We start from the raw sequence: 27,576 nt of genomic DNA on the forward strand, positions 1-27,576 counted from the left end.
GGCCTCCGACGTCACGGCGCGCTCGACCCTACGTCATCGGCGCGCGCCAGCCCTGCACGAACTTAAGGCGGGGGGAGGTAGGCTCAGGTGGCGCGTGACCCTGGGACCGCTCCGCAGCGCGCGTAGGTACCGGGCGGGAGTCGCTGGGACCATCGGGTCCCGAAGCCCGATCACCGACCCCGGGGCTGCCTGGCGACTCCGGCGGGTGGGCGGCGCTCGGCGGCGCAAGGACACCGCGGGGGGGGCGGGGGGGGGGGGCGGCGGGAGCACGGCGGAGAGCGCCTTCTGGGCGCCCCTCGGTGCTGTTACCCGGGCCCCGATTGACCCCTGCGCCTTTTTGTCCACCAATGCCAGCTCCCTGAAGCTGAGGCCAGACACGTCCCCCTGCCACCTGCGGTTAGCCATCGCTTCCCGGCCCTTCGCGGTCGGTAGCGCCCCTTTGCCCGCTCTGCAGACCCTGAGGCCACACTTCATCGCCGCCCCGCCCCACCTCCAGGGACTTCTGTGGCCGCATCCCTACAGTTGCCTTACCCTTGGACCATTACCGGTTCCTTCTGGACCTTTCAGATAAGCAAGTGGACCTTGGCAGAGGACGGCCCAGTCCTATGGGAACAAGGGATGTGGGTTTCAGGCTGCAGTCTTTGGCCCCAGGGGGCTTAGATACCGCCTCCATAGGCATCTGAATATACTTCGCAGATGCCATGAGTATGATCCTTGTGAGGCCCACCTCAAGATATCAAAAGCTGAGAAAAGACAGAGGTTTTACAGGCCACCAAAGACTCAGTGGTGTCCTCTCTAGGGACTTCTACCAAAAGAACTTGAAAAAACAAAACTCCCTTGTGTTCCCAGGAGGATGGCAGATGGTGAGCAAGCATTTGAAACCATGTCCCTGGGGACACTGAGCTTGGAGAAAGTGACAGTTGGTAATACAGATTTGAAGTGACCAAAGTATCAGACCTTGTTTTCTTTTCCTGGAGAGTGTGGCATTTACCTGAAGGCCAGTTTCAGCTTGGTGGAAGGATAAATTTAACACTGTGTCGTGTCTCTGGAGGGAGGAAGCCAGACAGTCAAGGTAGTTACTGAAGGAGACTACAAGAGAGGATTAAAGTGATGCCCGCATCCTTTCTGAGTTTGAAATTTCATGAGTTTTCTCTCTTCTTGTGGGAGTTTGAATGTCACTTGTTAAATTCTCTGTCTTCTGGAAACAGGCCCAGCTCTGGGCGTTTAGATTACTTTTGTTTAGATTACTTTTGGGGCTGTTGAGGTGACAGTTCCTTAATCTGAGTTCTATTATTACTACAGCTGCTTCATTTGTATCGCTGTGCTCAACACCCATAGCTTTTTCACACCGGTTATTTAATTTTATCTTACGGGTGACATCACTTTTACAAGTTAACTGTTGGACTTACTCTGAGGTTTTGCTCCCCTCTCTTTTGGATCTTGAAACACACTTCAACTTTCTGGAAAGCTCTTTTGAAGCATACCATTTGCTTGGCTCTGCTGGGTCACATGCTCACTCATGGGATTCTGAAATAATCTATGCCTTGTGTTTATTTTAGGGCCAAGGGACTGATCTTTGAACGGGAAGCTTCAAACTTTAAAAAAGAAGCCTTCAGAATGGCTTTAAAGAAGACAAGCTAGACACTGCTTCAGAGCACCGCATTCAGCATGCATCTCGCCTGTCCGGGGGCATCCCTGGTGAGGAGCTCTTTGAAGGGTTCATTCCGCAGAGGGCCAGAGAGCTGATGCTCATGGAACCAGATTGCTGGATTTGACTTTCTGGAACAATCGTCTTGCTTTATTTTATTCTTTCTGAGAGTCTGGAGGTACTGATGGGACCGAAGGGCCTGCGGGGAAGGGAAGCAGCACTTTCATGCTGAAGGAAAACTAGACAAGTGACTGCTGGCCTCTGAAGACACCTAGATGCCCCACATCCAGATTCAGCAGACTGGGGACCCGGAGGAATTGCCACTGCTGGGGAGAACAAAGCCAGACTGGAAAAGAAAACCCAAATGAAGAGAATGAGGGCCGGTGGAGAGTAAATGGCGGCCTCCACCTCCACAGAGAGCCAGCTGGCCTCCTGGTGAGTAGCAGGGCCTGCCGGGGTTTAGTTCCTGCCAGGCTGCTAGACAGATGTTTTGGGTGAACTGAAAATCCCCAACTGGATTGTCTAGATTTAATTAAGTGGGGAGGGGGGAGCCATTTTCCTCAGAGCCACTAATCAAGAGCCATTTCTCTCTGAGGCTGATGTGTTGTGACAACACAAGCCTCTTGCAGGATCTAGCACTGCTGGTAGATTGCAGAAAGGATGGCTGTGGCTGGATTCTGCAGCTGGGCCGTGCCAGTACCACAGGCAGGCGAGTCCTCGCTTGTGAGAGACAAGCAGAGGTGGCCGCGCGGAATTTCGCCACGGGGAGAAGTTTGGCCAGACTGGGTCTAGAAGGGTATTCCACAACATCTGCCTGAAACTCTCCTCAACCCTAAATGGGTTAAGCCTGTCTGAATTTGGTTCAGTGAACGTTAAATCGAGGAGAGGAAAGTGAGAGGCGTGGTTTCAAAAAAATGAGCAGGGTTTATGACATACATGTGCAGTTCAGACGAGATCGGGCGCGTTCAGGGTGGTGTGGCCGTAGACGCGTGTGCAGTTCAAAAGGACACTCAAGTGTTCTTTGCGGGCCTGTCAAAAGTCGGGGCACTTTCACCCAGGGAACATGAGGAAAAGGTGGAATGCAGCCCAGCAGTGGGGTTTCATTCAATTCATTCATCTATTTATCTACCTATAAGCTTCCAGTTCACTGACATATAATTGTCATTCAGCACTGTAACTCACGTAATCATGAAAAGATTACAGTAAGTTTAGTGAGCATCCATCATCTCACACAGATACCAAATAAAAGGAAAAATTTTTTCCTTGTAATGAGAACTCAGGATTTACTCTGTTTAACAACTTTCATATATAACATACGGCAGTGTTAATTACACTTTTCATACTGTACATTACACCAGGGCTTTGCTGGTGGTTCGGCAGTAAAGAATCCTCCTGCCAATGCAGGACATGTAAGAGATGCAGGATCCATCCCTAGTTTGAGAAGATCCCCTGAAGGAGGAAATGGCAACCCACTCCAATACTCTTGCCCGGAAAATCCCAGGGACAGAGGAGCCTGGCGGGCTGCAGTCCACGGGGCCACAAAAGAGTTGGAGACAACGTCAGCGAGTAAACAACAGCAACAACGCATTACAACCCTAGTACTGTTTATAACTGGAAGGTTGTACCTTTTGACCACCTTCATCCGATCCCCGCTTCCCCCACCCCCTGCCTCTGATAACCACAAATCCAGTCTTTTTCTATGACATTTTGTCTGAAGCATAACTGACAGATAACGCTGTACCCAGCACAGTGATACGCCATTTCTGTACGTTACATCCCAAGAGGCTCACCACCCGGCAATGGGCTTTCTGAGCGGCGCCCGAGGCATTTTTGATTTGCTCTTGCCCTGAAGCCGGTGGCACATCGAGATCTGGAGCTCAGGCAAGCAAAACGTGCTGGAAACAGTTACGGCTTGTCACGGGGAGGATAAGGTGGGGGCCAGGGAGGGTGGCGGGGGCAGGGTGTAGATTGGGGAGAAGAGTGCAGTCACTGCCCTGGCCTGACGGGCGTGCTTTCAGAGACTGAGGGTGAACCCAGCGCCAGCCTGGGGAGTTTGCCCTGTGGTCTTAAGGAGATAATTATAGCCATACCGCAGAAGAGATTCTGAGTCTTTAGGGAAGAGCAGAGGGTTGTGGGAATTGAGAAGAGAGCTTCCCCTGCAGAGAGGCAGTCAGAAGGTTGATGAGGGATCCTGTCAAAGGAGGGTGAGGCTTCTAGTTTTTGTTCCGTAGGTTTTTTGGCTGAGCCAGGTGGCATGCGGGATCTTAACTTCCTCAGCCAGGGGTTGACCCTGCGCCTATTGCAGTGGAAGCGCGGCGTCTTCACCAGCGGACCCCCGGGGAAGTCCTGGGGACTCAGGCCTCGGCAGGCAGAGGGGTGCGGCGCCCCCACTTTCCCAGCATAGACGTGCTTTCCTGCCTGGAGACTGCACATCTCCTGTGTCCCTTTGCTCGCCGTGGCCCCAGGGCTGGCGAACGCAGCACATGCCCCAAGCCCTTGGCAAGTGTGTGTTAAGCGACACGGTGGCAGAAAGGCGGTCTCGTGCCCAGCAGCTGTGAGGGCAGCTGAGACATCCCTAACTTACTTCGCTATCAGTGTCTTAGAAGACACGTTACCAAACCACGTGGGTACGGAGTTAAGGTGCAGTGTCTCAAATAAGAGGCGTCATTGTGGGCACCCTGTCTTTCCTTAGCTGCTCTCTGTCTTTTGGGACAGAGGGTCAGATCGCTGGATGGAGGCGTGTTTTTAGCTTGAGTTAGCTGCACTTACGAAATGGTCTTATCTCTTTGTAGCTCTCGGCTTCCTTCTCCTCTGGGGCCCCCAGAAGGCTTTTCAGATACTGAGGCGTGAGTCCCTCTTGGGCTGGGCCACCGGAAGCTGCGTGTTACAAGGCCCTGCTCACAGGATGGAAGGGAACACGGCTCCTCTCTCTTCTCTCGGCAGGTGGAACTATTTTTTCCTCTATGATGGTTCCCAGGTGAAGGGAGAAGGAGATCCAACCCGAGCGGGCATCTGTTACTTTTATCCCCCGCAGGTAAGCCACTCGGCTCACTCAGTGGGGACCCCATGGCCTTTCAAAGGGTTTATATCTGGACAGTTTTCTTCGCAAAATCCAGGCATTTGCCACTTTTACTCTCTCATTCTTTATTTCTTTATTATTATTACTTTGGCTGCACTGGCTCTTTCTGCTGCACACAGGCTTTCTCTGGTTGCACCAGCTACCCTCTACTGTGGTGCGCAGGCTACTCATTTCGGTGGCTTCTCTTGTTGCGGAGCATGGGCTCTAGAGCATGGGCTTCAGTAGTTGTGGCACACGGGCTTAGTTGCTCCGAGGTATGTGGAATCTTCCCGGGCCAGGGATCGAACCCACGTCCCCTGCATTGGCAGGCAGATTCGTAACCACTGGCCCACCAGGGAAGCCCTGCTCCCTCACTCCTAGCTGTATTCTTCTTTGCTATTCTGATGTTGAAATGCCCAAGCCAGCAGCCCAGTACTTCCACCTTCTCTACCTGTCTGTTACCATCAGCGATTTTCTGTCTGCTCCGTTGGGGGAAAAAAAAAAACTTTTCTCCAAACATATACCAGAGTAAAGAGGAGTGAGTCATCAGCCGTTGTGTGCCCGACTTCAACAAAGATCACCACCTGACCAGTCTGTTACGAGCTATCCTAACTCCTCCCTACTCTCTCTTTTTTTTTTCCTGGAGTATTTGAAGCAGATCCTAGACATGGTGTCATCTCACCAGCATCAGGGAACATCTGCAACTGGAAAGGGTATATTTTGTTAACATCCCACTCGGCAAAAATTACCGTAATGAGTGACAATAACACCACCTTGTATAGTCTGTGTTCACATTTTGCCTTTACTATCTGAAATGTTACTTAGCCCTTCCTTCCCTCCCGCTTTCTCTCTCTCCCTCCCGTTTCTCCTAATCAGCCTCTAAACAAGAGCCACAAGCCCGTGTGGCTGTGTTTCAAGTCCCTCCTATCGTATGACACTGCCCACCCACTCTCCCCATCCTTTCTCCCCCTGCGCCACTGAATTCCTGAAGACACCAGCTCACTGATGCAGGGGAACTTCAGCACGTGTCCTGCTCTGGACTGGGCTGGTCACTTCCTCACAAGGGGATCATTCAATGCTTTCTGCCCAGAGCCTTTCCTTTAAACTAGGAGGAGGATCTAAAGACTTGACTGGGTCCAAGTTCAGCCCTTTGAGGCATGAGTTCTCCGTTTTCTGTGGCTTCACGTGCCGTCTCCCCTGGGGGGTTTAGTTAATGCGAAGGTGGATCAGGAGGCCTGTGTGTTTGCTCACGTTATTACGCTCTGACTTGCAGACCAGGGATTAGTCTGCACCACTCTGGTCTCTCCATGGGGATCTGAATGGGGGTAAATGCTCAGGCCTGTGATCTTGGAACAGGAATGCCGTTCTGGGCAGTCATCTCCTGCGCTCACTGTGGGCGTTCTGTGACAGTCCGGGCAACTTGGCCTCAAAAGGGCCAGTGCTTTAGGCTTTGTAAGCCACGCAAGGTCTCTGTCACATGTTCTTCCTTGTTGTTATTTTGACAACCCTAACAAAACCATAAAAGCCACCCTGGGCTCACAGATGATAGACAAACAGGCGGCAGAGTCGATCTGGCCTCCGGGCTGCAGTCTGCCACCCCGGCTCTGAGGAATGACCTGGGAGTTCAGGACCTTCAGCCTCATGTCTGGACTGGCTCCTCTCCCCAGACCCTGCTGGACCAACAGGAGCTGCTGTGTGGACAGATCGCCGGGCTTGTCCACTGTGTTTCTGACCTTTCCGGCTCTCCTCCCGCCCTTGTCCGCCTGCGGAAACTGAAGTTCGCTGTAAAGGTTGACGGTGATTACCTCTGGGTGAGTTTGCCAGGCTGAACCAGTGCCGGCGGGGTCGCCTCTACCAAGAGGCGCTTGTCTTGCTGAGCGCTGTCGTGCCGGCGGGGTTTACACGGTGACCCTTGCCATGGCTCCTGAGCCAGCAGCCTCGTCCCCTGCCTCTGTGTCATCCACGATGCCCGCGTCCCTCTCTGCGGGCGCCGTCGGAGCTGAGCGCTCTCCCACACATCACAATCACAGCCTGCATTACACAAGGCGGCATTCACCTTCCTCCATCTTTTCTTGTTTCCATTCTTCCCTGTACTTTTCACACTTACTGGGGAAGGAGCGCGAAACTTGAAGACACTGGTGCACATAGGTTAGGCTTCTGAGGACCATCAAGGGGAAAAAACAAAACAGACCCACTTACAGCTAGTAGTACCCTTTACTTTCAAGTCCCATTGTCTCCTGCCTACTCTTATTTTAACTTTGTTCCCAAGGGAAAGGGATGCTTAAGTGTGAGGAAGTATCTTCGCCTTTATAGGTATTATTTCCAATGTTTTATTGTAAAAATTTTCTAACATACCAAACAGTTGCAAGAACTATACGGTGAACACCCACATACCTCTTAGATTCTACAGTGAACCCTTCATTATGGTTGCTTTATCACATACTATCTATTCATCCCTTTATCCTCTATTTTAACGCTTTCTGAAGTTGCACATATGAGTATACACCTTACCGCCTGGCCCCAAGTATGTCATCGTGCTGAATGTTAACTAGAGTTCAATATGTGTTTGTGGTTCTTCTGCTCTTTTTTGAGGTAAAATTCATTTGCATGCAACAAAATACACAGATCTTGAGTGTATTTGGTGCATTTGGATAAATGGTGCACCTGTGTAACACAAATCCCTATCAAGATACAGAATATATTAGCATCATGCCAGGAAGCTCCCTTATGTCCTTAATTCCATCCCCTCCCCCCGCATCCCAGGTAACACTGTTCGGAGTGTTTCCACCAAAGAAGAATTCTGCCTGTTCTAGGGTGTCATGTAAGTGGAATAATGCCCGCAGCACTCCTCTGTCCTGCTGCTTAATGTATGTGGGATTCATCCCCGTCGCATGGATCCACGGTGCGTCCCTGTTTATCACTGAGCAGTATCCCACAGTTTAAACGTATCGGTCCACTTACTCATTCTTTTTCTGGACAAAGGAACTTTGTCCAGTTTGGGGCACGTAAGATTAATAAGAGTCTAGAGAAATGAGTATCAAAACTACAATGAGGTATCACCTCACACCAGTCAGAACAGCCACCACCAAAGCTCTGCCAATAACAAATGCTGGAGAGGGTGTGGAGAAAAGGGAGCCCTCCTATATTGTTGGTGCGAATGTAAGTTGGTGCAGCCACCGTGTAAGAGAGGGCTTCTCAGGTGGCGCTAGTGGTAAAGAACCCGCCTGCCAATGCAAGAGACGGGGAGATGTGGTTTGATCCCTGGGTCGGGCAGATCCCCTGGAGGAGGGTATGGCAATATTCTTGCCTGGAGAACACCACGGACAAGGGAGTCTGGCGGGCTACACGCCATAGGGCTGCGAAGAGTCAGACACGAGCGAAGCGACGTGGCACGCGCGCACTGTGTAAAAACACAGAGGTTCCTCAGAAAACTGAAAACAGAGCTACCAAATGACCCAGCAGCCCCACTCCGGGGCATATATCCAGACGAAACTCTAATTCAGAAAGATACGTGACTTCTCTGGTGGTCCAGTGGCTAAGACCCCACACTCCCAAGGCTGGGGGCCTGGGCTCGATCCATGGACAGGGAACTGGATCCCACATGCGGCAACTAGAGATTCCACACGCTACAACAAAGATTGAAGATCCCACGTACCACAACTAAGGCCCAGTGCAGCCAAATAAGTAAAAAGGGGACGGGGGGACACGTGCACCCCTGTGTTCAGAGCAGCAGTGTTTACAGTAGCCAGGACATGGACAATGTCCATTGACAGGTGAATGGGTAGACAGGATGTGGTACATTATACACAGTGGTATACTACTCAGCCATAAAAAAGAGTGAACTAATGCCATTTGCAGCAACATGGATCAAACTAGAGATTATCATACTAAGTGAAGTCAGTCAGAAACTAAATAACACGTGATTATCACTCATACGTGGAATCTAAAATATGACACAAACAAACGTCTACAAAACAGAAACAGTCTCACAGCTATAGGGAACAGACTTGTGTTTGCCAAGGGAGAGGAGGTTAGGGGAGGGAAGGATTGGGAGTTTGGGAGCAGCAGATGCGAACATATTGGATGGATAAACAGGGTCCTTCTGTAAAGTAAAGGGGAAATAGATTCCATATCCTGTGATAAATAATGGAAAACAATCTGAAAAATAATATATATGGCTTCCCAGGTAGCGTTAGTGGTAAAGAACCTGCTTGCCAGTGCAGAAGACATTTGTTTGATCCCTGGGTTGGGAAGATCCCCTGGAGGAGGGCATGGCAACCCACTCCACTATTCTTGCCTGGAGAATCCCATGGACAGAGGAGCCTGGTGGGCTACAGTCCACAGGGTCACAAAGAGTTGGACATGACTGAAGTGACTTAGCACGCGCACACATACGTATAACTGAATCATGTTGCTGGATAGCAGAAATTAACAACATTGTAAAGAAACTACACTTTAGTAAAATAACTTTAAAACAGAAGAGTAAGGCTCTAAAAACATTCCTATACAAGTCTTTCTGTGAACATACATTTCCCTTTCTCATGGGTAAATACCTAGGCATGAAATTGCTGGGTCATAGGGCAGGTGTGTGTTGATTTTATAAGAAACCGCCAGACATTTGCCCAAAGCGGTTGCACCATCTTGCATTCCCACCAACAGTCTGAGAACGCCAGGTACTTCACACCCTCATCAGCAGACGTGTCAGTCTGCTTATTCACAATTTTAGCCATTGAGCTGGATGTGAGGTGGTGTCTGAATAGGTGTTAATTTGCACTTCCCCCGTGACCAGGGCTTTTTCATGTGCTTCGTGGATATTGGGTATCTTCCTTTGAGATACTTTCTCCCAGTCTGTGGGTGTGCTTAAGTTTCTTAGTAATGTCTTTTGATGAGACGTTTTTTAGTTTTAATGAAGTCTATCAGTTTTATCTTTTACGATTATTGCTTTCTGTATCCTCTCTAAAACCACTCCCTACCTCATTGGAGAAGACATTCTCCAATTCCGGGTTGAGGCAGGCGGGGAGGGGGCGCACGTTTCATAGAGGTAGCTTTTAAATTTAGGTCTGTAATGCACCTTGGATAAATCCTTGTGACTGGTGTGAGCAGAGGTCAAAGGGCCTTTTCTCCTTGTGGATGTCCCATTGTTCTAGCACCACTGTTGAAAATCTTGCCTTTTCCTATTTGCTTCTTGGGGCTCCTTTGTTGAACCTCAAAGGACCATTTAAGGGCGGCTCTGTTTCTGGGCTTGCTGTTCTCGCCCACTGACCTTTTTGAAGATTCTGTACACGTACTGCTCCGTCTTGATGTCTGCAGCTTTAGGATCAGTCCTAAAATCAGCTGGGGGAGATCCTCCAGACTCATTCTTCTCCGAGACAGTGTTTGATACTTTCAGTCCTCTGTATTTCTGTTGCAGAATCAGTTTGTGGGTCTCTGAAGGAAAGTTGGTCAGATCATTAGGATTTCTTTCAAATCTGTAGAATAACTGGGGGAGAAGTAAGCACTTGACTGGGCGCCAGACTGCTGACGGCACTTGAGTGGAGTTTATATTCAGAGCATTTGTTTGTTTACGTGCTTTCGTTCAGAGTTGGTTTGTTTAAGTTTCTGATGGTTCCCTTAGGAGAGATTCCTCCAGGTAGAATTACTGAGTCAAAGAAGACGAAGTTTTTTTCAGGCTCCTTAAACAGAGGACCAGATTACTTCCTAACTAAGCAAACGTCTATTGTCTGTGGAACAGAGCACCGCCATGCTCCACGCTGGTGCGACGATGCACTGGGTGCAGGTTCTGGAAGCACCCCATCTGGCTGGATGGCCTCTCCTAACAGTCTGGATCCCGTGTTTGCTGTGAAACCCAGATGAAACATCCAGTGTCTAAATAACAGTGCTGACCATACAGGGGTTCAGGAGAGAGGTCACGGGTGGCTGGAGTGATGAGAACAGGCAGCCTGGGGGTGCTGGAATCTGTGTGTGGCGGGGGACTGAGGAGGGTGGGGATGCCCGGGCAGATGAACAGGAAGTGGGGATGATTCCAGCTCAGGTGGCATGAGTGGGTTCAAAACACACCTGTTTCCCGTGGAGAGCAGGTGGCTGGGGGAGGGTGTGGGGCTGCACACAGAGGATGGAGCTCCAGGGGCCCGTGGAGTCTGGCTTAGTGAGCCCTGGGTACCAGGACTCCACGAACAGGAAAATGCTATCGTCCTCTGCAGGTGCTGGGCTGTGCCGTGGAGCTCCCCGATGTCAGCTGCAAGCAGCTTCTGCACCAGCTCATTGGCTTCTTTCATTTTTACCATGGGCCCGTGTCTCTGGCCTACAAGGTATGAAGAGGGCGGCCGGGAGGCTCATGTGGAACCTCTTTAGCAAAACCGATGCTGCCCGGGCACATCCGGGCACCAGGAACCCTTTACACAAACACGTCGTGTCAGCGCCAGGGTCGTGGGCCCCCGGAGCCCCTTCCGGACGCCTGCCTTCCCCCGTGGCCCTGTGGGGGGCTGGGGTCCCTGCTGGAGCACATGTCGGGATCGCGGGGGCTGACGCCGGCTCTTCTATTTCAGAGCTGCCCACGGGAAGACCTGCATGCCGAGTGGGACACGCTCATCGAGCACATCCTGGGGAACACGGGTGACCTGCACAAGATCTTCAACTGCCTCTGGCACCTGGACCGAACCAAAGTAACCAACTAAGCCCCCTCCCGCCATGTGGATGGGAACCGGGCTTCTGGACGCGGGTTCTTCCCCTTCAATGAGCTGTCCCTCCATCCCCATGGCTGTTAAGAACTCAGGTTCCAGGCGGCGCTTGCCAGCCACGTGGGATGGGACCAGTCAGGTCACCTGTCTCAGCCTCTCTCTCTCCTTACCCATGGAGCGGCATGATACCCGCCTCCCAGGACTGTTCTGAGGCTGAAACTGGGACAGTTACATAAAGGACAGATGCCCAGTAAAGAGTGTTGTTGCTTTGTTAATGCCCAGACGTGCTGAACTCAGCAATCTGAAGGCCCCCTTCTCAGCGTTATCATTAGTTACTCTCGACATCCAGAAGGGCCCAGGGTGGCCGCTGTCTAGGACGGGGGCCTGGGCGGGGTCTGTCCGTGATCTGTCGCCTTGGCACGTGGTGACGGGAGGCCACCTGTGCCTCTGTGGGCTGGTGGCCTTGGCGGACGTCACATCCTCAGACTGCGGGGGGGAGATGTGAGCGGCGCTGTGAGGAGCCCTCCCTGCGCCCTGATCATCTCGGGTGGGACCTTCCACCACGTGTGGCCTGCGTCTCTGCGGGTGTGGACTGTGTCCCTGTCACCGGGGTGTGGCACCTGCTCGATGCTAGAGACGGGGATGAGTTTTCCCGCTCCTGTTTGGAGCGCTTCTTAGGAGTCGGCGCAGAGCTTTCCGAGTGGCCGTGGAAGAACTAACCACCCGCGGTAAGGGCTCCAGCGTGGCTCCTTAACTCTCAGTGCTGACCGCTCCCGGGTACCGCAGGTTCCGGCTGCCAGTCACTGCTGGCCCTTTGTGGGCAGGTTCAGACCCTCTGCCTGTCCCTTTAGGGGTTTTTTACAAGGACCGAGGACTGAGACGCGTACCCCTGCGTGAAAGGCTGTGATGCTCCCATTTTCCATTCTGGCAGAGTTAGGGGACCGGGTCAGACAGCAGGCCAGCTCGTCACAGGGGCTTGGGCTGCAGGGGAGGGTGGGTTCACCGTGACCTGAATCTAAGGGGCGCACTCTCCCCTGCGACTGCCTCCTGGTCTCCGTATTGCCGGTCAGGGTCTCCTTGGCGATGTGCACGGCCGCTTTGGAAGAGCCCTGTGCCCATTCTCTCTGCCTCCTGGCTTCAGGGAGGCGCCCTGGTGCCAAGCACCTGGCGTTTTGTGGTGGCCGCCACGCGGGGTGTCAGAGGCGGACGCGGCGGTGTGCGGTACACCCTCCCTCCAGGCTCGGGCTCCGAGCGGCCCGCCTGCCCTCCGCGGCCCCCGGCCCGTCCCCCCCTGCTCACGGGGACGTGCCGACTCGGGCCTGCCTCTCGCCCCCGCAGGTGGAGCCCCTGCTCCTGCTCAAGGCGGCCCTCATCCTGCAGACCTGCCAGCGCTCGCCCCACGTGCTCGCCGGCTGCATCCTCCACGCGGGACTGTGAGTTGTGCCCCCGCCCCCACTCAGCCCTGACCACCCGGCCACCTCCTGATCGGGGCGGGGGCGCCGAGAGCTCTGTGTGTGGCCAGTTCCCGGCGGTCTCGTTTGGCAACTCGAGGGTAGTTTAGATTCAGTTGAGGGTCCCTGCCTGTCCCTGGGGAACTGGAAGCTGTTGTGTCCAGAGAAGAGTTAGGAGTGCACGAGGCAGCTTTGCAGAGATCCACGCAGCTCTCAGCTGGGCCACGCCTGCGAGTGGTCGGTCTCCGGCCCCCAACACCATCTGGAGAGGGGTGTGAGGCCCACAGCGCCGCCCCCGCCACCCGGGGCCCCAGTGCACCGGCCGTGGCTCCTCCTTGGGCTGGGTCCACCTCGGGCTGGCCTCACGGAGGTCTCACTGCGTCTCTTTGCCCAGTTGGAAGGCCTCCTAGAGAGCCTGGGAGCCCTCCACACCTCCTCTGGGCCTCGAGGAGGCTCGGCCGTCCCAGCCAAACGCAGGGGAGCTGGTGCTGTGTGTCCAGCACTCTCTGATCCTGGAGGGATGTGCCCTGGAGAAGCCATCCCAGCACCTCAGGAATATTCTTGGTACAAGTCGGTCCAAGCGTTTGGACATTTAAAACTTTGATGGGAACAGCCAGAGGGCCCCCGTGAGTGCCTCGCAGCTGACACTCCCACCAGCTGTGCCCCCCAGACCCAAGCTGCCGCGGGTGCTGGGACTGTTTCGATGCCGAGTCCTGACTGTTTCTTCTCCGGTGTCCTGGTTCCTGTTTCTGACCTCCCAGGATCGTCAGCACCCAGCTCCCGCCCTCCGTCACAGCCAAGGTCCTGCTTCATCGCGTGGCACGTCGGGACCAGGTAGCAAACCCCCCTCCCCGCCCCCGCCTAGCCAGGGATGTGTCCCCCAGCGAGTCTGTCTTTGTGTCGGGCAAGGCTGATCACCAGCCTTGCCTGGTGGTGGGGGCAGCTGCCGTGTCCTTCTTAGGACGCCCCATCCATCCGTGTGGTCCCCCTCAAGGGAGGTCCTTGCAAAGCTGGAAGAAAGTGTTCTGTCCTGCGTGGTCGGCCTGGATGGTTGGTTTTTCTTCCATCCAGGTGGAACTGTGAGAATGACTTCCCGAGGGTGGGCTTTATGCCAAAGAAAGTGATGTTGGATTTTTTTCAGAGAGAGACTGTAAAAGATGGCTTAGGACAACAGTGGCTTTTAAAATACTTCCATCTTATATTTACCTAATTGTTTTTATAATGAAGGAAAAGTCATAATGTGCTCATTGAGAATAAACCTGCCCACAACTGGGCCACATAGAGATAATCACCACTAGCATTTGGCACATATCCTTGGAGTTCTGTTTTCTTTTGTTTTACAAGTTGATTCTTAGTGTGTGAAACTGGTTTTAAATCTGTCGTGAAGCTAGCTTTTTTTACTTGCTAAGTCAGCAGACATTTAAAAACGCACCGGCTCCTTCTCACTGTGGTGCAGGCATCGTGGGAACACCCTTCCTGGTGGACTGTCTGATGAGGAGAGGCTGGAGGGGGTCTTTTCCTTTTTCCCCGTTGTTCAGCTCTAGGAGTCAATACAAAGGAAGTTATCCGACTGCTGGAAAAGGTTTATACTCAAAACTCTGGTCACAACAGGATTTATGAAAGTGAAAAATCAGGTTATCACTTAGACATCTAAGGTGGGAGCTGTGAGCTGAGGGCTGCGGGTCGGTTGCCTGCCGTGTTTTCTTGGCCTGCTTTCCAGCCACGGCGGCAGCTTGAGTGGCTGGACAGAGACCTACAGCCGCAGAGCCCAAAACACCAACTGGCCTGCCCTTCCCAGACAGGTTGCTGGTGGTGGTCTCAAGTCGGGAAGTGATGAATTCTCCCGCACCACGGTAAACTTCCTAAGATTTTAGTCAGCCGTCGAAAATGACCAAAGATGCTTTCATGACAGAATCTGTGAGTCCCTCTTGCGAGCAGAGAAACAGAATTTTATGTAATGTGTCCTCAAAGTATTTAAAAAATGCACAGACTTTACAGGAAAATGTGCCCCGTGTTCACAGGATTGGCTTGTGGGCGAGGGGATTCCATGCGATTTTTTTTTAAAAGAATTTTTGTCTGGAGTTAGCTTCTGTGAAGGAAACCACATCCTTTCAGAGGAGGGCAAGTCATTTTGGCTAGAAGAGCAGTTTTTGTTTTTCCTTTCACTTTGCTGGGTCCTTTCGGTGGAGATGGCCGGAAAGCTCTTTTGAGGAGACTCCCAGGTTTCTCGCCTTGGTTGTAAGTGTGGAGGCGAGCCGGCCTCGCCTCGGGTTTAGGCCGAGCCCTTTGCTGTGAGGGTCACAGGCCCCGCACGCTGTTGTCATAATGGGATCTGTGTGGGCTCCAGCCAGCGCTGTGGCGGACGTGGCCGTGTTCCAGATGACTTCCCTGGAGGGCTGAGAGCGCAGGAACGCTCGCCGTCGTTCCCCGAGAGGCCGGAGCGGAAGGAAGCCTGGTGTGCGCCTGGGTGGCGTGGCCGCCTCAGCCGGCGAGGCCCCAGCCCCGGCGGGGAGCAGGCAGCCTGGGGGGATGTGTTCCACCCGCTCTGCTGCGGGCGAGCGGCCGGGCCCGGCACCCCAGGCCTCGGCCACGTGTCAGGAGCAGATGGCAGCGCGCGGTCCCGATGGGTGGGTCGGGGGAGCAGGCGGTGCCCCGCCCCGACTCCTGTCTGTCTGTTTTCAGAGGAAACCCGCAGGAGGGGACGCCCTGCAGGAGTGTGGTGAGTAGTCGGGTGTCCTGTCACGTCTGGGAAACGGCCCTGTAAGCGGCCTGGCCCCGTCCAAGTCACGTGGAAGGCCGAGCCGTCCCATACGGTTATCCTGTCGGCTCGTGAGATCAGGGAAATAAATAACAGTGCTGCCAGGGCAAAGTTACTCTCAAAATCCCAGTTGCAAAGCCTCCAATTTTAGGCACAGATTTTAAGTCCCCCCTTTCAGATCCTTCTCAACCCTCAGCACCAGGAAGCTGCTCAGATGAGTTCCAAAAGGTGACGATGGGGACAGGGTGACGGCAGGGCCACTGCCAGGAAGAGCCTTGGCAGCAGAGGGGGTTTTAATTTGAAGCCTAAGTTCAGGCAGACCCCTGTGGTCAGTTAGCAGCACTTTTCATCCAGGTTCTGTCTTTAGTGCCGGTCAGTTTTCTTCCACCAAACGTCCCTCTGGGAGCAGAGTGGCCCACGTGGGCTTTTCCTGCTAATGGCAGAAACCATAGTTGCAGCTTTGTGGCTTCTGTTCTGGGGGCCGGAGCCCAGAGCTGCTCCCTGGGCCAGCCTGCAGGCTGGAGGCATCGCCCCAGGAACACTTCCTGCCCCCCTCCCCGTCTTCTCCGGCCCAGAGAGGGCCCTGGCCACATTGCTCTGCACTTCTAGGAGCGGCGCTCCCTCCCAACGTCCAGATCACACCTGTTTTCCTGACCGAAGAGGAAGCTGCCAGTCTCCGCGAGTTCCCCCGGGAACCCCCGGCCAGGTAAGGGGGCTCATAGAGGCTCCTCTGAACCCACGTGTCGGGCACTCCCTCCCATGGGCTCATCCAGAAGCCCCGTGCATCCCATCCTCCCACGATTCCCTCTTCTCCACGCTCTGCCCTGGCCGGGGCGGGGGGCATGGAGAACTGGACCTTCAGCAGAGATGAGGGGCATCTGGCAGAATGAGACGAGCGTAGGTTTCAGATCTGAGATCCGTGGCATACCTGCTGTGTGACCATGGGCAAGTCCATTCCCTGCCCGAGCCTCAGTTTTTCCATCTGTAAAATGGATCCAATAATGTCTGCGTCTCGGGTTCATCATGAAAGGTGGAGACAGCATATGTGTAGCACCCCATATAGGACCGGACTCACAATTCACCCCCAGATGTGGGTGCCTTTGATTCAGGGGGCTCTGCCACTTCCAGTAGGTGATCCTGGTGTCACCATGTGACACCACATGGTGCCAATGCCCATTACTTTTAGGGAAGCGCTGCTTCAGTCTCCCCCGGGGCAGGGCCCTTGCCCACCCTCAGTCACCTGTCCTTCCTCACCAGCACTCCAGCGTCTTCAGCCAGACTCCAGGAGCCCTCAGCTGCCCCGAAAGAAAACGCTCCCGGACACGTGGGATCCAAGGCTCAGACCTCGACAACCACACCTGAACCTCTGTCTCCTGACGCTGCCTGGGCAGATGGCAGCAGGGAGAATGGACACTGGTCCGACCCTGACCTGGCGAGCACGCTGCCCACGACGCTGCACCGCACTGCCGCGGGCAAGGGTTTGGGTTTGTTCGGGGGGAATGGGGACCTGGACTTGTCTGAAATCCACATCCCAGAAACTCAGAAAACAGAAGCATCCCTGAGCCACCCTGCTGCAGACGGCAGGGGTCCTGGTTGCGAGGAATCTGTCCACAACCCCGGCAGTCCTGGAGCCAAGCCGCCCAGGTCCCTGCCCCTGGGCTGCCTCCCCGCCTCTGCTCCTGAGGCGGTCCCCCAGAATGGAGCCCTCACACAGCCCGCAGACCTTCCTGGCGACCTGGAAGACCCCGGCAGGACGAGCGGGCCTGGGCGGGCACCTTGCTTGGATTTGAGGCAGAGGCATACCAAGCTGCCCCTGGAGGAACACGGCAAGGAGCAACGCGGCAGTGGGGCTCCCGAGGGCCGCTTGACCCTTGGCCCGGACTCAGCAGACCCCTCAGACGAAGGCCCCTCTGCAGACAGAACCGAGTCCAGGGTGAGCCTGGCCTCCCACGAGGGGCTCGTGCGGATGAACCTCTACACGCACAGCGTCAAGGGCCTGGTGCTGTCGCTGCTGGCCGAGGAGTCGCTGCTGGGGGACTGCGCGGCCGTGGAGGAGGTGGTGAGTGAGCAGCGGGGTGGGGGTCCGGGGCGGGGAGGGGCTCAGCCGTCAGCTGCACGGCCTGGTGCCGACGTCCTTGTTCATACGGTGGGGTGCGGGGGGTGCCCACCTCCCTGTTTGTGGGCGGTGAGCATCCAGTGCCGAGCACAGAGCCAAGTGCAAAGGTGGCCACCAGGGCTACCCTCTCCAGCGTCCCCACTTTCTCAGGGCCTCTGGTTCGTAGTGAGCCGGGAGGGCGCTGGGCACCGACCACACACAGCCTCGCCCCCACCCAGCAGCCCTCATGCCTGTGTGGCTGGAGTCTGCGCGTGTCTCCACCGGGATTGGGGTTCTCTGTGAGCCCAAATTCCCATCCATCTGAAGCTCACTCCTAGAAGCCTGGGCCCTCTGAAATGCTGACTGGCTCCAGAAGGCGCCGCTCAAACCCTCGCAGCTCCCCCCCACGCCTAGAGGCTCACTGACCTCCGGGCTGGGGTCCACACTGGATCCAGTTGCCATAGTAACGGCCTTGCTTTAGTTGCCAGGGAAGCAGCAGTTGAGACTGCTGCAGGGCGAACGGCATCCTGGGGCTCGGGCTCGCAGTGTTTCTGTCCTTCAATCTGTATTATGCTAAGCCCATCTCATTAGCATGCCGGACCTGTGACCCTCCTTAAAGGAGCGGGTCCCCCTTGGCACGCGGTGGAGGAGGGAAGGCGGGTCCCCGCATAGAGCCCTCCCGCACCTGCCTGGCTCCTCTCCCCTTTTCCCAGGCCCCAGGTCACCCTCTCCACCTCTGTCCCCCTGGCTCTGACCGACATCCCTCCCCCTGCCTCATTATAACAGCGGGGACCACGGATGCAGCTCTACATGTCCATCCCCACCCCTCCCCCCACGCCTCAGTCTCATGCTTTGAGCCCAGCTCAGACGAGGCCCCCAAAGATAAAAAGAAAAACCAACACAGGCTGCTCAGAGAGGAGGAGGTAAATTAGGGTGCATGCTGCATTTGCTGTATATAAATAATTTACATCTGCTATTTCCACCAAGCCTTGAATAGCGCTGGGGGCCAACACGGTGACGCCCATCTCACCCTGAAGTAGCCATGGAGACCTAGCTAATGCACTGGGCGGGTCCACACCTCCTGCTGTTTCCCGGCCCCCACCCCGAGCCCTCTGTCCCCCGTGGACCTGACGGTGGCCCAGCGGATGGGAAGGTGAAGGACTGAAGGCCCTGCCTTCCATGGCCCTTTATATGTGGACGTGGCCCTTGGTCTGTCATGGCCCATCCTGGTGTCAGGACAGCGACCTCCCTGGGCTTTCACGGACAGGAGGGTTTGGGTTGGGGAGAAGAGAGAACGCAGCTTTACGGAAAAGGAAAATCAGTCTTTGCTAAAAAGAGCAGGGCATAATGGACTTTGATCAGCTTGCTGGTTTGAGAGTGGAGTTGGCTGATCAGACCCGGAGGCCGTCTCCTTTATAACTGGCAGAGAGCTTTCACTGCCTTTCTGTCCGGGATCAGAACACAAAACAGTTGACTTGATTTCCCCCCGGACTCTCTGCGGCTGTCCAAAAAGACACCCCCACCCCCCGCCCCCAGCCTGGTGCAGGAAAGCTCGGACCTGACCATGAGCGCAGTCCCCCGGGGAAGGACACATTGCCACGGCTGCCTGTGTTGTTCCGCCATCCCGTGTTAGTGTGGACCAGCTGCCACCGTTTCTGCTTGCTGAGGGTGGGGTTAGGGCGCCGGGTGCCGGGGGTGAGTGGGGAGCAGCCCCGGAGAGGTCCCCCCGCTTCAGAGGGAGCAGAGCCGGTTCCCGCCACCAGGGGGCAGCAGAGAGCCACTGACAGCTCCCCTCTCAGAACCCCGAGGTCGTCCTCTCAGTGCCCTTCGGCCACAGTGATGGGGTCAGTTGTTCACTCTACAGCAGGGCGCGGAGCTGCGCGCACAGCGGCCGAGGCCTGAGGTCAGTGTTGGCAGAGACTGGAAAAGGACCCCTCTTCCCTGAACCTCGTGCTTCTGAGCACATGGGTGTCCCCGCAGTGACTCTTGTGCATGTTTGGGGGCGCACTGACAGTGATTCACTGGCTTTCCTGTGGACTAAAAGGCAGGGGTCCAGGCACAGCCTCAGCTCCGTGGCCCCTAGCGTGTTGTGCGGGTCACGTATGTGGTCGCGCATCTCAGGGGTTGGCAAACTCTAATGTGAAGGGATACACAGCAGACGTTTTCGGCTTTGTGCAGCTCTTCCCCTCTGCTGTTACAATACAAAAACAACCATAAACAGTATGTAAACTGGGGCTGTGTTCCAGCACATTGTTTATGGACACAAAAAATCGGAACTTCATATAATTTCACATCATAATATTCTTTTGACTTTTTTTTTTTCTAACCGTATAAAAATATAAAAACCAATCTCAGTTCTCAGGCTATAAAAATGGTCCATGGGCCGTGTTTGCCAACCCCTAGTCCAAGCAGCAGTCCAAGCAGAAGACGCTGCCTGTCCTCCTGGACACTGCCCGTCATATGCGCCCGTGACTAACTCACAGCCTGCAGCTGACGATTCCTAGTTCACGCTCTCGGTCCAGTCCCCAAGTGGCTGTTGACCGGGCACCTCCTGGGAGCGAGGCTGGCTGCTGGGCCCTGGGGATGCCACGTAAACCTTGTAGCCAGACCTAATGCCTGAGTATCGTTTCTGCAGCATGGGCCAGAAATGCTCATTTAAGGCCACGACGCTCCCCAAGATAACACCTGAGCTTTATGACATTGACCTCAGAACATTCTCTCTGCGTCGCTGTACCTTTTTACATGCGCTTAGTTTTTTACAGGGATGTTGTGAAATAAGTCAATCCACAGACAAGTCTTATTAGTCCAGGGACTGGTGCTCATGGAAAAGATACCGCTTCTTCAAGGACGATGATTTTTATATTGTTGACTTAAGGAAAACTCCTCCCTCCGGGGAACACTGTAGAATAGACAGCGTGTACATATATTATTTGACCTCCACCACTCAGCAATGATACTCCTATTTCGCGGATGAAGAGAACAAGGTGCAGAAACCCCTGTAACTGGCCCCGGTGGTCTGGCTAGGATGAGGCTGGGCCATGGGGTCATTTACCTGGGCGCTAGCCGCTGCCGTCTCCTGACTTCGGTGGCCCCCGGGGCAGGCCCATGAGGCCCTGTTTCAGGCTGAGTCCATTGGGCATGACATCCCAGCCTGATGGGCCCCAAACAGAGCTCAGCCGTTGGTCGTTGGAAAATGTCGTTGTGGGAAAACAGATTGAAGAATGAATTTCATGCTGTATCGTTAGGCTGCAAAACTAGCATCAGTCATTGCTTACAGTCTGACCTCCATCTTTAGCTTATAAACAACGACTCATACGAAACGGGACAGTCCTGTGTTCCCACGGCACCTGCACGTGACATCCCCCGGGAGGCGATGGACCACAGAGGTGCCTGGGCCTCAGTTCCCACGGCCTTCCTCAGCCGGGTCCTCCCCTGGGCCAGCGAGCGGAGAGCAGCGTGCCCGCGGCCCTGGGTCCGCTCGGGTTCCCGGGAGGGAGGAGGCCGCGCCGCACACGCGGATGACGTCATGACGTCTCGGTCTGGCTGAGACGCGCAGGGTGGGGACGCGGCGGCCGCGTGGGGAGGAGGCGACGGGCCGCCTGCCAGCAGCTCTGCCTGGGTGCTGAGACTCTGGGCCGTTTTTCTTGGCTTTTTTTCCTTTTTTCCCCTTCTTTTACTTTTCCACTTCCCTCTATGTTCTCATTTTTCTACAAGTTTGAAGAGGTTTCTCTCTCTGGTGGCTCAGACGGTAAACAATCTGCCTGCAATGTTGGAGATCGGGGTTCCGTCCCTGGGTCAGGGCGAGCCCCTGGAGAAGGGAATGGCAACCCACTCCAGTGTTCCTGCCTGGAAGATTCCATGGACAGAGGAGCCTGGCGGGCTACAGTCCACGGGGTCGCAGAGAGTCAGACATGACTGAGCGATGAACGCTTTTAAGAGGTTTAGGACGTCAGGGCAGAAGTCGGGACCTCTCCAAACACGGGTGTTAGCTCCCGTGGCGCTGTCGGGCGGCCGGGCGGCTCTCCCTGCGTGGCCTGCTGAGTGGCGGCGGCCTGTCCCCTCCCGCCCCGCAGTACCACGGCAGCCTGGCGTCCCTCAACGGGCTGGAGGTGCACCTGAGCGAGACTCTACCCCGGGAACAGGCGGCCCCCGCGGCCAGAACCTACAACTTCGCACACTACGACCGCGTCCAGAACGTGCTGGCGGGTAAGGGGCACCTCCGAGAGGTGGGTGGGGGGTCAGAACCCAGGCCCAGCACCCCGGTGGGTGGGTGGGTGGGTGGGGGTTAGAATGCTCTTTCCCTCTCGGAGCCCAGCTCCCACCGGGTTTAACTGCTCTCGGCAAACTGTTCCCGGCTGGTCTCTTTCTGGCCCTTTCTCCATCATTTTGAGAGAAGCACCCGCGTCCAGACTACCTGTGACGGGGTCGCCTCCCAACTTGGACGTCTGTGTGCCGAGACGAATGTTGCCTGCCATCAGGGGCGGCGGGAGGGCCCAGCACTCTGACCTCCGTCCCCGCTGCTGCTGGGCACCTGCACTCCTGCCTGGGGGGCCTCACTTCACCCCAGTTCTTGGTGGTTCTAGGTTTGGGGGTGCTGTGGGGGCGGCGCTCTGCCATGCATGATGACTTCCCTGTCCTCTTCTGGCAGCCAACCTGCCGCAGGTGAACACAGTGCAGGACCGCCGCTTCCTCCAGGCCGTCAGCCTGATGCATTCCGATTTTGCCCGGCTGCCCACGCTGTACGAGGTGACCGTCAGGTGAGCGTCCCCAGGCCACTCCCAGCGCTGCACCCGGGGTCCCTGGCAGAGCCTCAGTCACAGCCAGATGAAGACCAGTGCGCGGACCGGCCCGGGCCTCCCCTGACCCACTCTGCGGGCTACTGTCTTCCAACCTCGAGCTTCCCTGAGTGCTGTACGTGCCGGCTCTCTTCCTGGGGCTCGGGCTGCTGCAGACACTGAGGGACAGCAGGGAGGGCACCCAAGGCCCTGCCCGTCTCAGCACTTCCATCAGTCACTGGGGCGGGAGGAGGGGCTGTCTGTCTTCCAACTGATCAAGCCCTGAGTGCTCCTGACCACAACACCCAGCTGCCCCCCACAAAGGTCTCCCAAGGGCCCTGTATCCTCCCCTCACCAGCATGTGCCCCCAGATACCCACAGTCAACAGAATGGTGTATCCCACCCCAGGTTTTCTTGGTGTCAGTTTTTGTTTTTTGCATATAAAAGGGGCTGCTGCTCAGTCGCTCAGTTGTGTCCAACTCTGCGACCCCCGTGGACTGTAGCCACCAGGCTCCTCGGTCCATGGGATTCTCCAGGCAAGAATACTGGAGTGGGTTGCCATTTCCTTCTCCAGGGGATCTTCCCAATACAGGGATTGAACCCCCATCTCCTGCATTGGCAGGTGGATTCTTTACTGCTGAGCCACTGGGGTAGCCCATATAAAAGACAGATGATCAGTATTTTTTTATTATTTTACTGGTCTGTCTTATAAAAAAAAAAAAACTGGAGCACAGGCACTTGCTGTTTTCTAAGTTCCTTTTTCACTTTGTTGCATGTCTTGAACACCTTCAGGCCAGCAGTTCTAGACCTATTAATTAATGGCATTTACAATCTTTAACCAATTGAACTCTACTTTTTCTCTCTACATGCTTCTCTTATGAAACCAGTAGCAGAAAAGAAGGCAAGTTAGAGGGCCAGAAGGGGAGTGCCTGCTCTGTGTATATTGCACGTGTGTACTATACTATGGAGTGGGTTGGTCGAGTACATTCTTTGTAACCTCATTTCATGGACAAGTATGCAGTGGGATGAATGAGTCGCCCCGGATCAGTGGCTGAGTCAGGATTTGAGCCCAGGTGTCTTGTCTCCACAGCGCACGCCCCTCCACACATGCTTGTGCTTGGGGTGTTGGGGTGTGTGTGTGTGTGTGTAGTGTAGTTGAGAGGTGGGATGTGGGGTGTGGGCTCTGAGCCTGACTGACAATGTTCTAATGTCTATCAGCTGCCACGCATGAGTGCGGGCGTTTCTGCTGCCCAGTGCTGTCTCCAGCCAATATTTCTGTGTATCTTTCCAGAATAAATGTGCCTCCTCTGGCTTTAAGTCAGAGCTGCCCATGCTGGCAACCCAGACCCACCCCCGACCTGTGGACCTGCAGTGTCTCACCTTCCTCGGAGCTGAGACTTTTCATGGTGGGATACGTAGCTCATTTGAGTAACAGTAATAGAAACAGCAGCCTCCATTTCTTAACCATCTCACCACGGGCTAAGCGATTTGTACCCATCTCTACTCATTTACCCCTGAAGTCTCAGTGAGGGAATTGACTGCTGTCATGTCCATGCTTCTGATGAGACAGCTGAGACTCCCACAGCCAGAAGGCTCAGGGCCGGGGTGAGCACCAGGTTGTGCGGGGCCTCCAGAGCTGTGCTTGGAGCCCCGAGGCGCCCCTTCTCTGTGGCCCCAGCAACTGGGCCCGGGCTTGTCCTGCTGGGCCAGTGACCTCGCGGGGTCTCTGGGGTCTGAGGTCTGCCTGGTGGCGGACTGTGATCTCCTTTCTCCCCTTCACCAGGAACGCCTCCACGGCTGTATACGCCTGCTGCAACCCCATTCACGAAACCTACTTCCAGCAGCTGGCCACGGCGGCACGGAGCTCTGGCTTCCCAAACCCGCAGGACGGCGCCTTCAGCCTCCCGGGCAAAGCCAAGCAGAAGCTGCTGAAGCATGGGGTGAACCTGCTCTGAACCGTGGGTCGCTCCTGACCCCTGCGGATGACTCTCAAATCAAACCCCAGCAAAGGAAGCGCTGCCTTGTTAAGTGGAAAAGCCCCTCTGTTTTACTTTCCCTGGAATAGTCCTCTTTTTCAGGACTGCAGTATTTGAGTGTTTGTTACTCCTTCTGCGGATCATGGCTGGAGGGGGTCGATCCTCGGGTCGGCAGACCTAGAGCTCGTAGTAAAGAACTTGATGGTGTGGGTGGTGCCGGGGTCAGAGTGGGGCCATGGCTCCTTCCAGCCCAGGGGCCCGGGGTCAGTGACCCCCCCCATCACATGGAGCCCGGGGTGTCTGACAGTCCCTGGGTCTGCTCCACCCCGGCCTTGACTAGTACAGAGACTGAGGCTGGTGTTTCTTCTAGAACCCCGCTGTCCCTGGTCTAGAGTGCATGTCCCACACTGTCTGCAGGGGGTGGGTCCGAGGTGACTGCAGAGCCAGGAGATGGATCTGTCTATCCGCAAGCAGACCGCGTGCCCACTTCTCAGGCTGTCTTCACCACGGTCCTCCTAGGGGGTCGGTGCACAAGAAGTGGTTGGGGATGCTGAGACTGCCTTGTCTGGATCTTCTGGATCACCCGCTGGGGGAAGGGGGCGATCTGGATGACCTGGAAGGGAGCCTGGGGTGCCGGGACCCGGAGGTGGGTGATGACCGGCCACGCCGGCCCCTTGGCTGGAAGTAGGCAGTGCTGCTGGTTGCCCTGAGTGAGAGTCCCAAACAGGAGTTTCTAAAAGGTCTTGGAGCAGAAGCAGAGCTGCTTTTTGGGGAGTGGGGATGCTGCGTGAGAAGGGACAGCATTCTGCTCTGGCTGTTGCCAGGGTAGGACTGAGAACATCTGTTCGGTGACATTACAGTCCGACGTTCTATGATGGTACGATGAGAGTCACAGAATGAAAATATTGACCAAAATCCTAACCAAATCTTTACCGGAAGTACCTGAGACTCCATGTGAAAACTGCAGTGTAACTTCACGCCAGTGAGCCAATATTTCCTGTTTATGACATGGTGTCTTTTTCTTGAAACAAGTTGCTAAGGGCTGAAAATAAAGTAGCCAGAAATGCTACTGACTTCTGAGTACTGAGTTCTGATGGAGATACCTACGTATAGATGTACACACCTGTGTGTACTCTGCGTGGTCACCGTTCTCTCTGCCCTGCCCGATCCAGCCAGGCTAGGAAGGAAGGGCGCATGTCAGCGCGGTCTGTGTGCGAGGGTCGGGGGCGGACAGCACCAGCTTCAGCGAGGCTCCACTGCACACCAGGCCTGCGGCCCCCTTTCTGTCATGTCTCTGGCGTCTCTCTTGCCCCTGGCTGGCCTAAGAGGGTGAGCTTCCCGGATGAAGGAGGGCCGTAGCTTGAGCTAGGGAAATGCACGTTGTCCCACTTCTCTGCCGGACTGTCTGAGGAAGACCCCTTCCAGGACCCAGGCCAGGCTCTGCAGGCACCTTCCCGTGACTGACTGACAGACACAGAACCCGTGTCTGTCCTGCGGCATTTCTAAGCAGCCAGACTTGCCGCTGATGCTCTCGAGTTGTGAGATCGCCAAGTCCTGAGGTTGACGAAAATCTGACCTGTTACGTGCTGGTGCAGGGACAGAACTCGGAGCTCCTGAGCCCATGTTCATATCCCCCGCCCTCAGTAGCTCGGCTGAGCACCTGGCTTCGAGGACACTTCCACACGAGACCTGCTTCACAAGACAGCCTCCCGCCTGTTCTGGGCCCTTTCCTAGGCATCAGGCTACTGGCAGATCTTCGTCTTTGCTTTGCTTCCAGAAACCTCTCTTCCCATCTCATTTCCCGGGGCTGCTGTTGGGCTGAAAACACGTAAAACACAGAATCCTGGTTCCGAGAGTCTGCACTCAAGGCAGCCCTGTGCCTCCCTCTGAGCAGAGTCACCACGTCACAGGAAGAGCGTGAGGTCCACATAGCAAGCAAGGTGTGAGAGTAGGCCCACAGGGACTTGCCCGGTGGTCAGTGGGTTAAGCATCTGCCTTGCAGTGGAGGGGTACACAGGTTCGATCCCTGGTCGGGGAGCTAAGACCCCACACGCCGCAGAGCAACAGCCCGTGAGACACAGCGCGAGTTCCACGCACAGCAGCAAGAGATCTCGCAGGCCGCAACCAAGACCTGACGCAGCCAAGTAAGTGTTTTAGGAAGTCCACAATTTCTCTGCTACAATTTCAGGACCTGACTCTCACCCTTGAGTGAGGGCTAGACAGAGTGCTTCATTTTTAATGGCCAGAATGTGGCCAGGATGCCAGTGTGACTTCTGAGGGTTGGTCACGAAGCATCGCAGCTGCCGCCTCTCTCAGTTCACCTGTCGTGGGGAGAAGCTGACACGTGGGCAGCCGTGGGGAGAGGTCCCCGGGGTGGGATCTCCTGCCCGTCTCAGTGAGCTTCTTGGAAGCAGGCTGCCTGGCCCAGTGGCCTCCACCGGACAACAGCAGGCCCTAACTGTCCTCATCTGATTTGGCCCTGCGAGAAACAGCCAGAGCAATCGAGCCAATCCACTTCAGAATCCTTAGCCCTCAGGAAGCGTGGGGGATGATAAATGTGTGTTGTTTTAAGCCTCTCTTGGGGTCATTCGTCTCAGCAATAGATGGTGCACACGCGCGCGAGCCCACATCTCACCTGCCCACCAGGCTCCTCACGGGCTTGGACCCTTCGGCCAAATGCCCGATAGTCTCAGTCCCAGATCCCAGCCCTGCCCTTTCCACCTAGAAGACCTACTCCACACGACAAAGGCAGAAACGGAGCGCTCCCCCCCTTCCTGCTTGTTCCTGCTAGAGCAGGCCCGCAGCGGGCAAGTGGCCGAGGCGCTAGGCGAAGGAGAGCCTTGAAGCAGGGCAGTGCCTTGATTTGCTCCTCGCCGGAAACTTCCCTGGCTCCCGGATGGGTGAGAAGCGCAGCAAGAGTGGAAAACCCCTCCAGAGGCTGTGGGTGTCCAGGTGGGAGGGCTTGGAGCGGGGAGGAGGTTGGTTTATGGCCCGGAGCAGCAGGGCGACAGATGACGGAGGGAAACGGGCAGATTCAAGGACGACCTAGATCCCCCCATCTGCCTGCGCTCGGGGCAGGTAGAAGGATGCGCCTGCTGTATGTGGGGCACGGCCTCCAGAGGGGAGAAGCCCCGAGGG

The 27,576-nt window shown here is 55.4% G+C and overlaps 1 protein-coding gene across 2 annotated transcripts; it reads left to right on the top strand.

Moving 5' to 3' along the window:
* Window positions 1-33: 33 nt before the first annotated feature.
* HPS4 (HPS4 biogenesis of lysosomal organelles complex 3 subunit 2) lies at window positions 34-25,511 on the top strand. Of its 2 annotated transcripts, none has more exons than XM_061141654.1 (14): window positions 34-122; window positions 1,560-2,083; window positions 4,592-4,682; window positions 6,374-6,517; window positions 10,907-11,014; window positions 11,252-11,368; window positions 12,722-12,816; window positions 13,596-13,668; window positions 15,517-15,553; window positions 16,202-16,298; window positions 16,850-17,651; window positions 21,761-21,893; window positions 22,336-22,444; window positions 24,246-25,511. In XM_061141654.1, exons 2-14 carry the CDS (start codon window positions 2,043-2,045, stop codon window positions 24,415-24,417), a joined length of 2,019 nt encoding a protein of 672 aa, XP_060997637.1. In that variant the 5' UTR covers window positions 34-122; window positions 1,560-2,042; the 3' UTR covers window positions 24,418-25,511. The 2 variants fall into 2 exon arrangements, with proteins under 2 accessions (XP_060997637.1, XP_060997639.1); XM_061141656.1 differs by having other exon boundaries at window positions 35-77.
* The last annotated feature ends 2,065 nt before the right edge of the window (window positions 25,512-27,576 follow it).

This window comes from Dama dama, chromosome 5 (assembly GCF_033118175.1).
Source record: "Dama dama isolate Ldn47 chromosome 5, ASM3311817v1, whole genome shotgun sequence".
Taxonomy (NCBI): domain Eukaryota; kingdom Metazoa; phylum Chordata; class Mammalia; order Artiodactyla; family Cervidae; genus Dama; species Dama dama.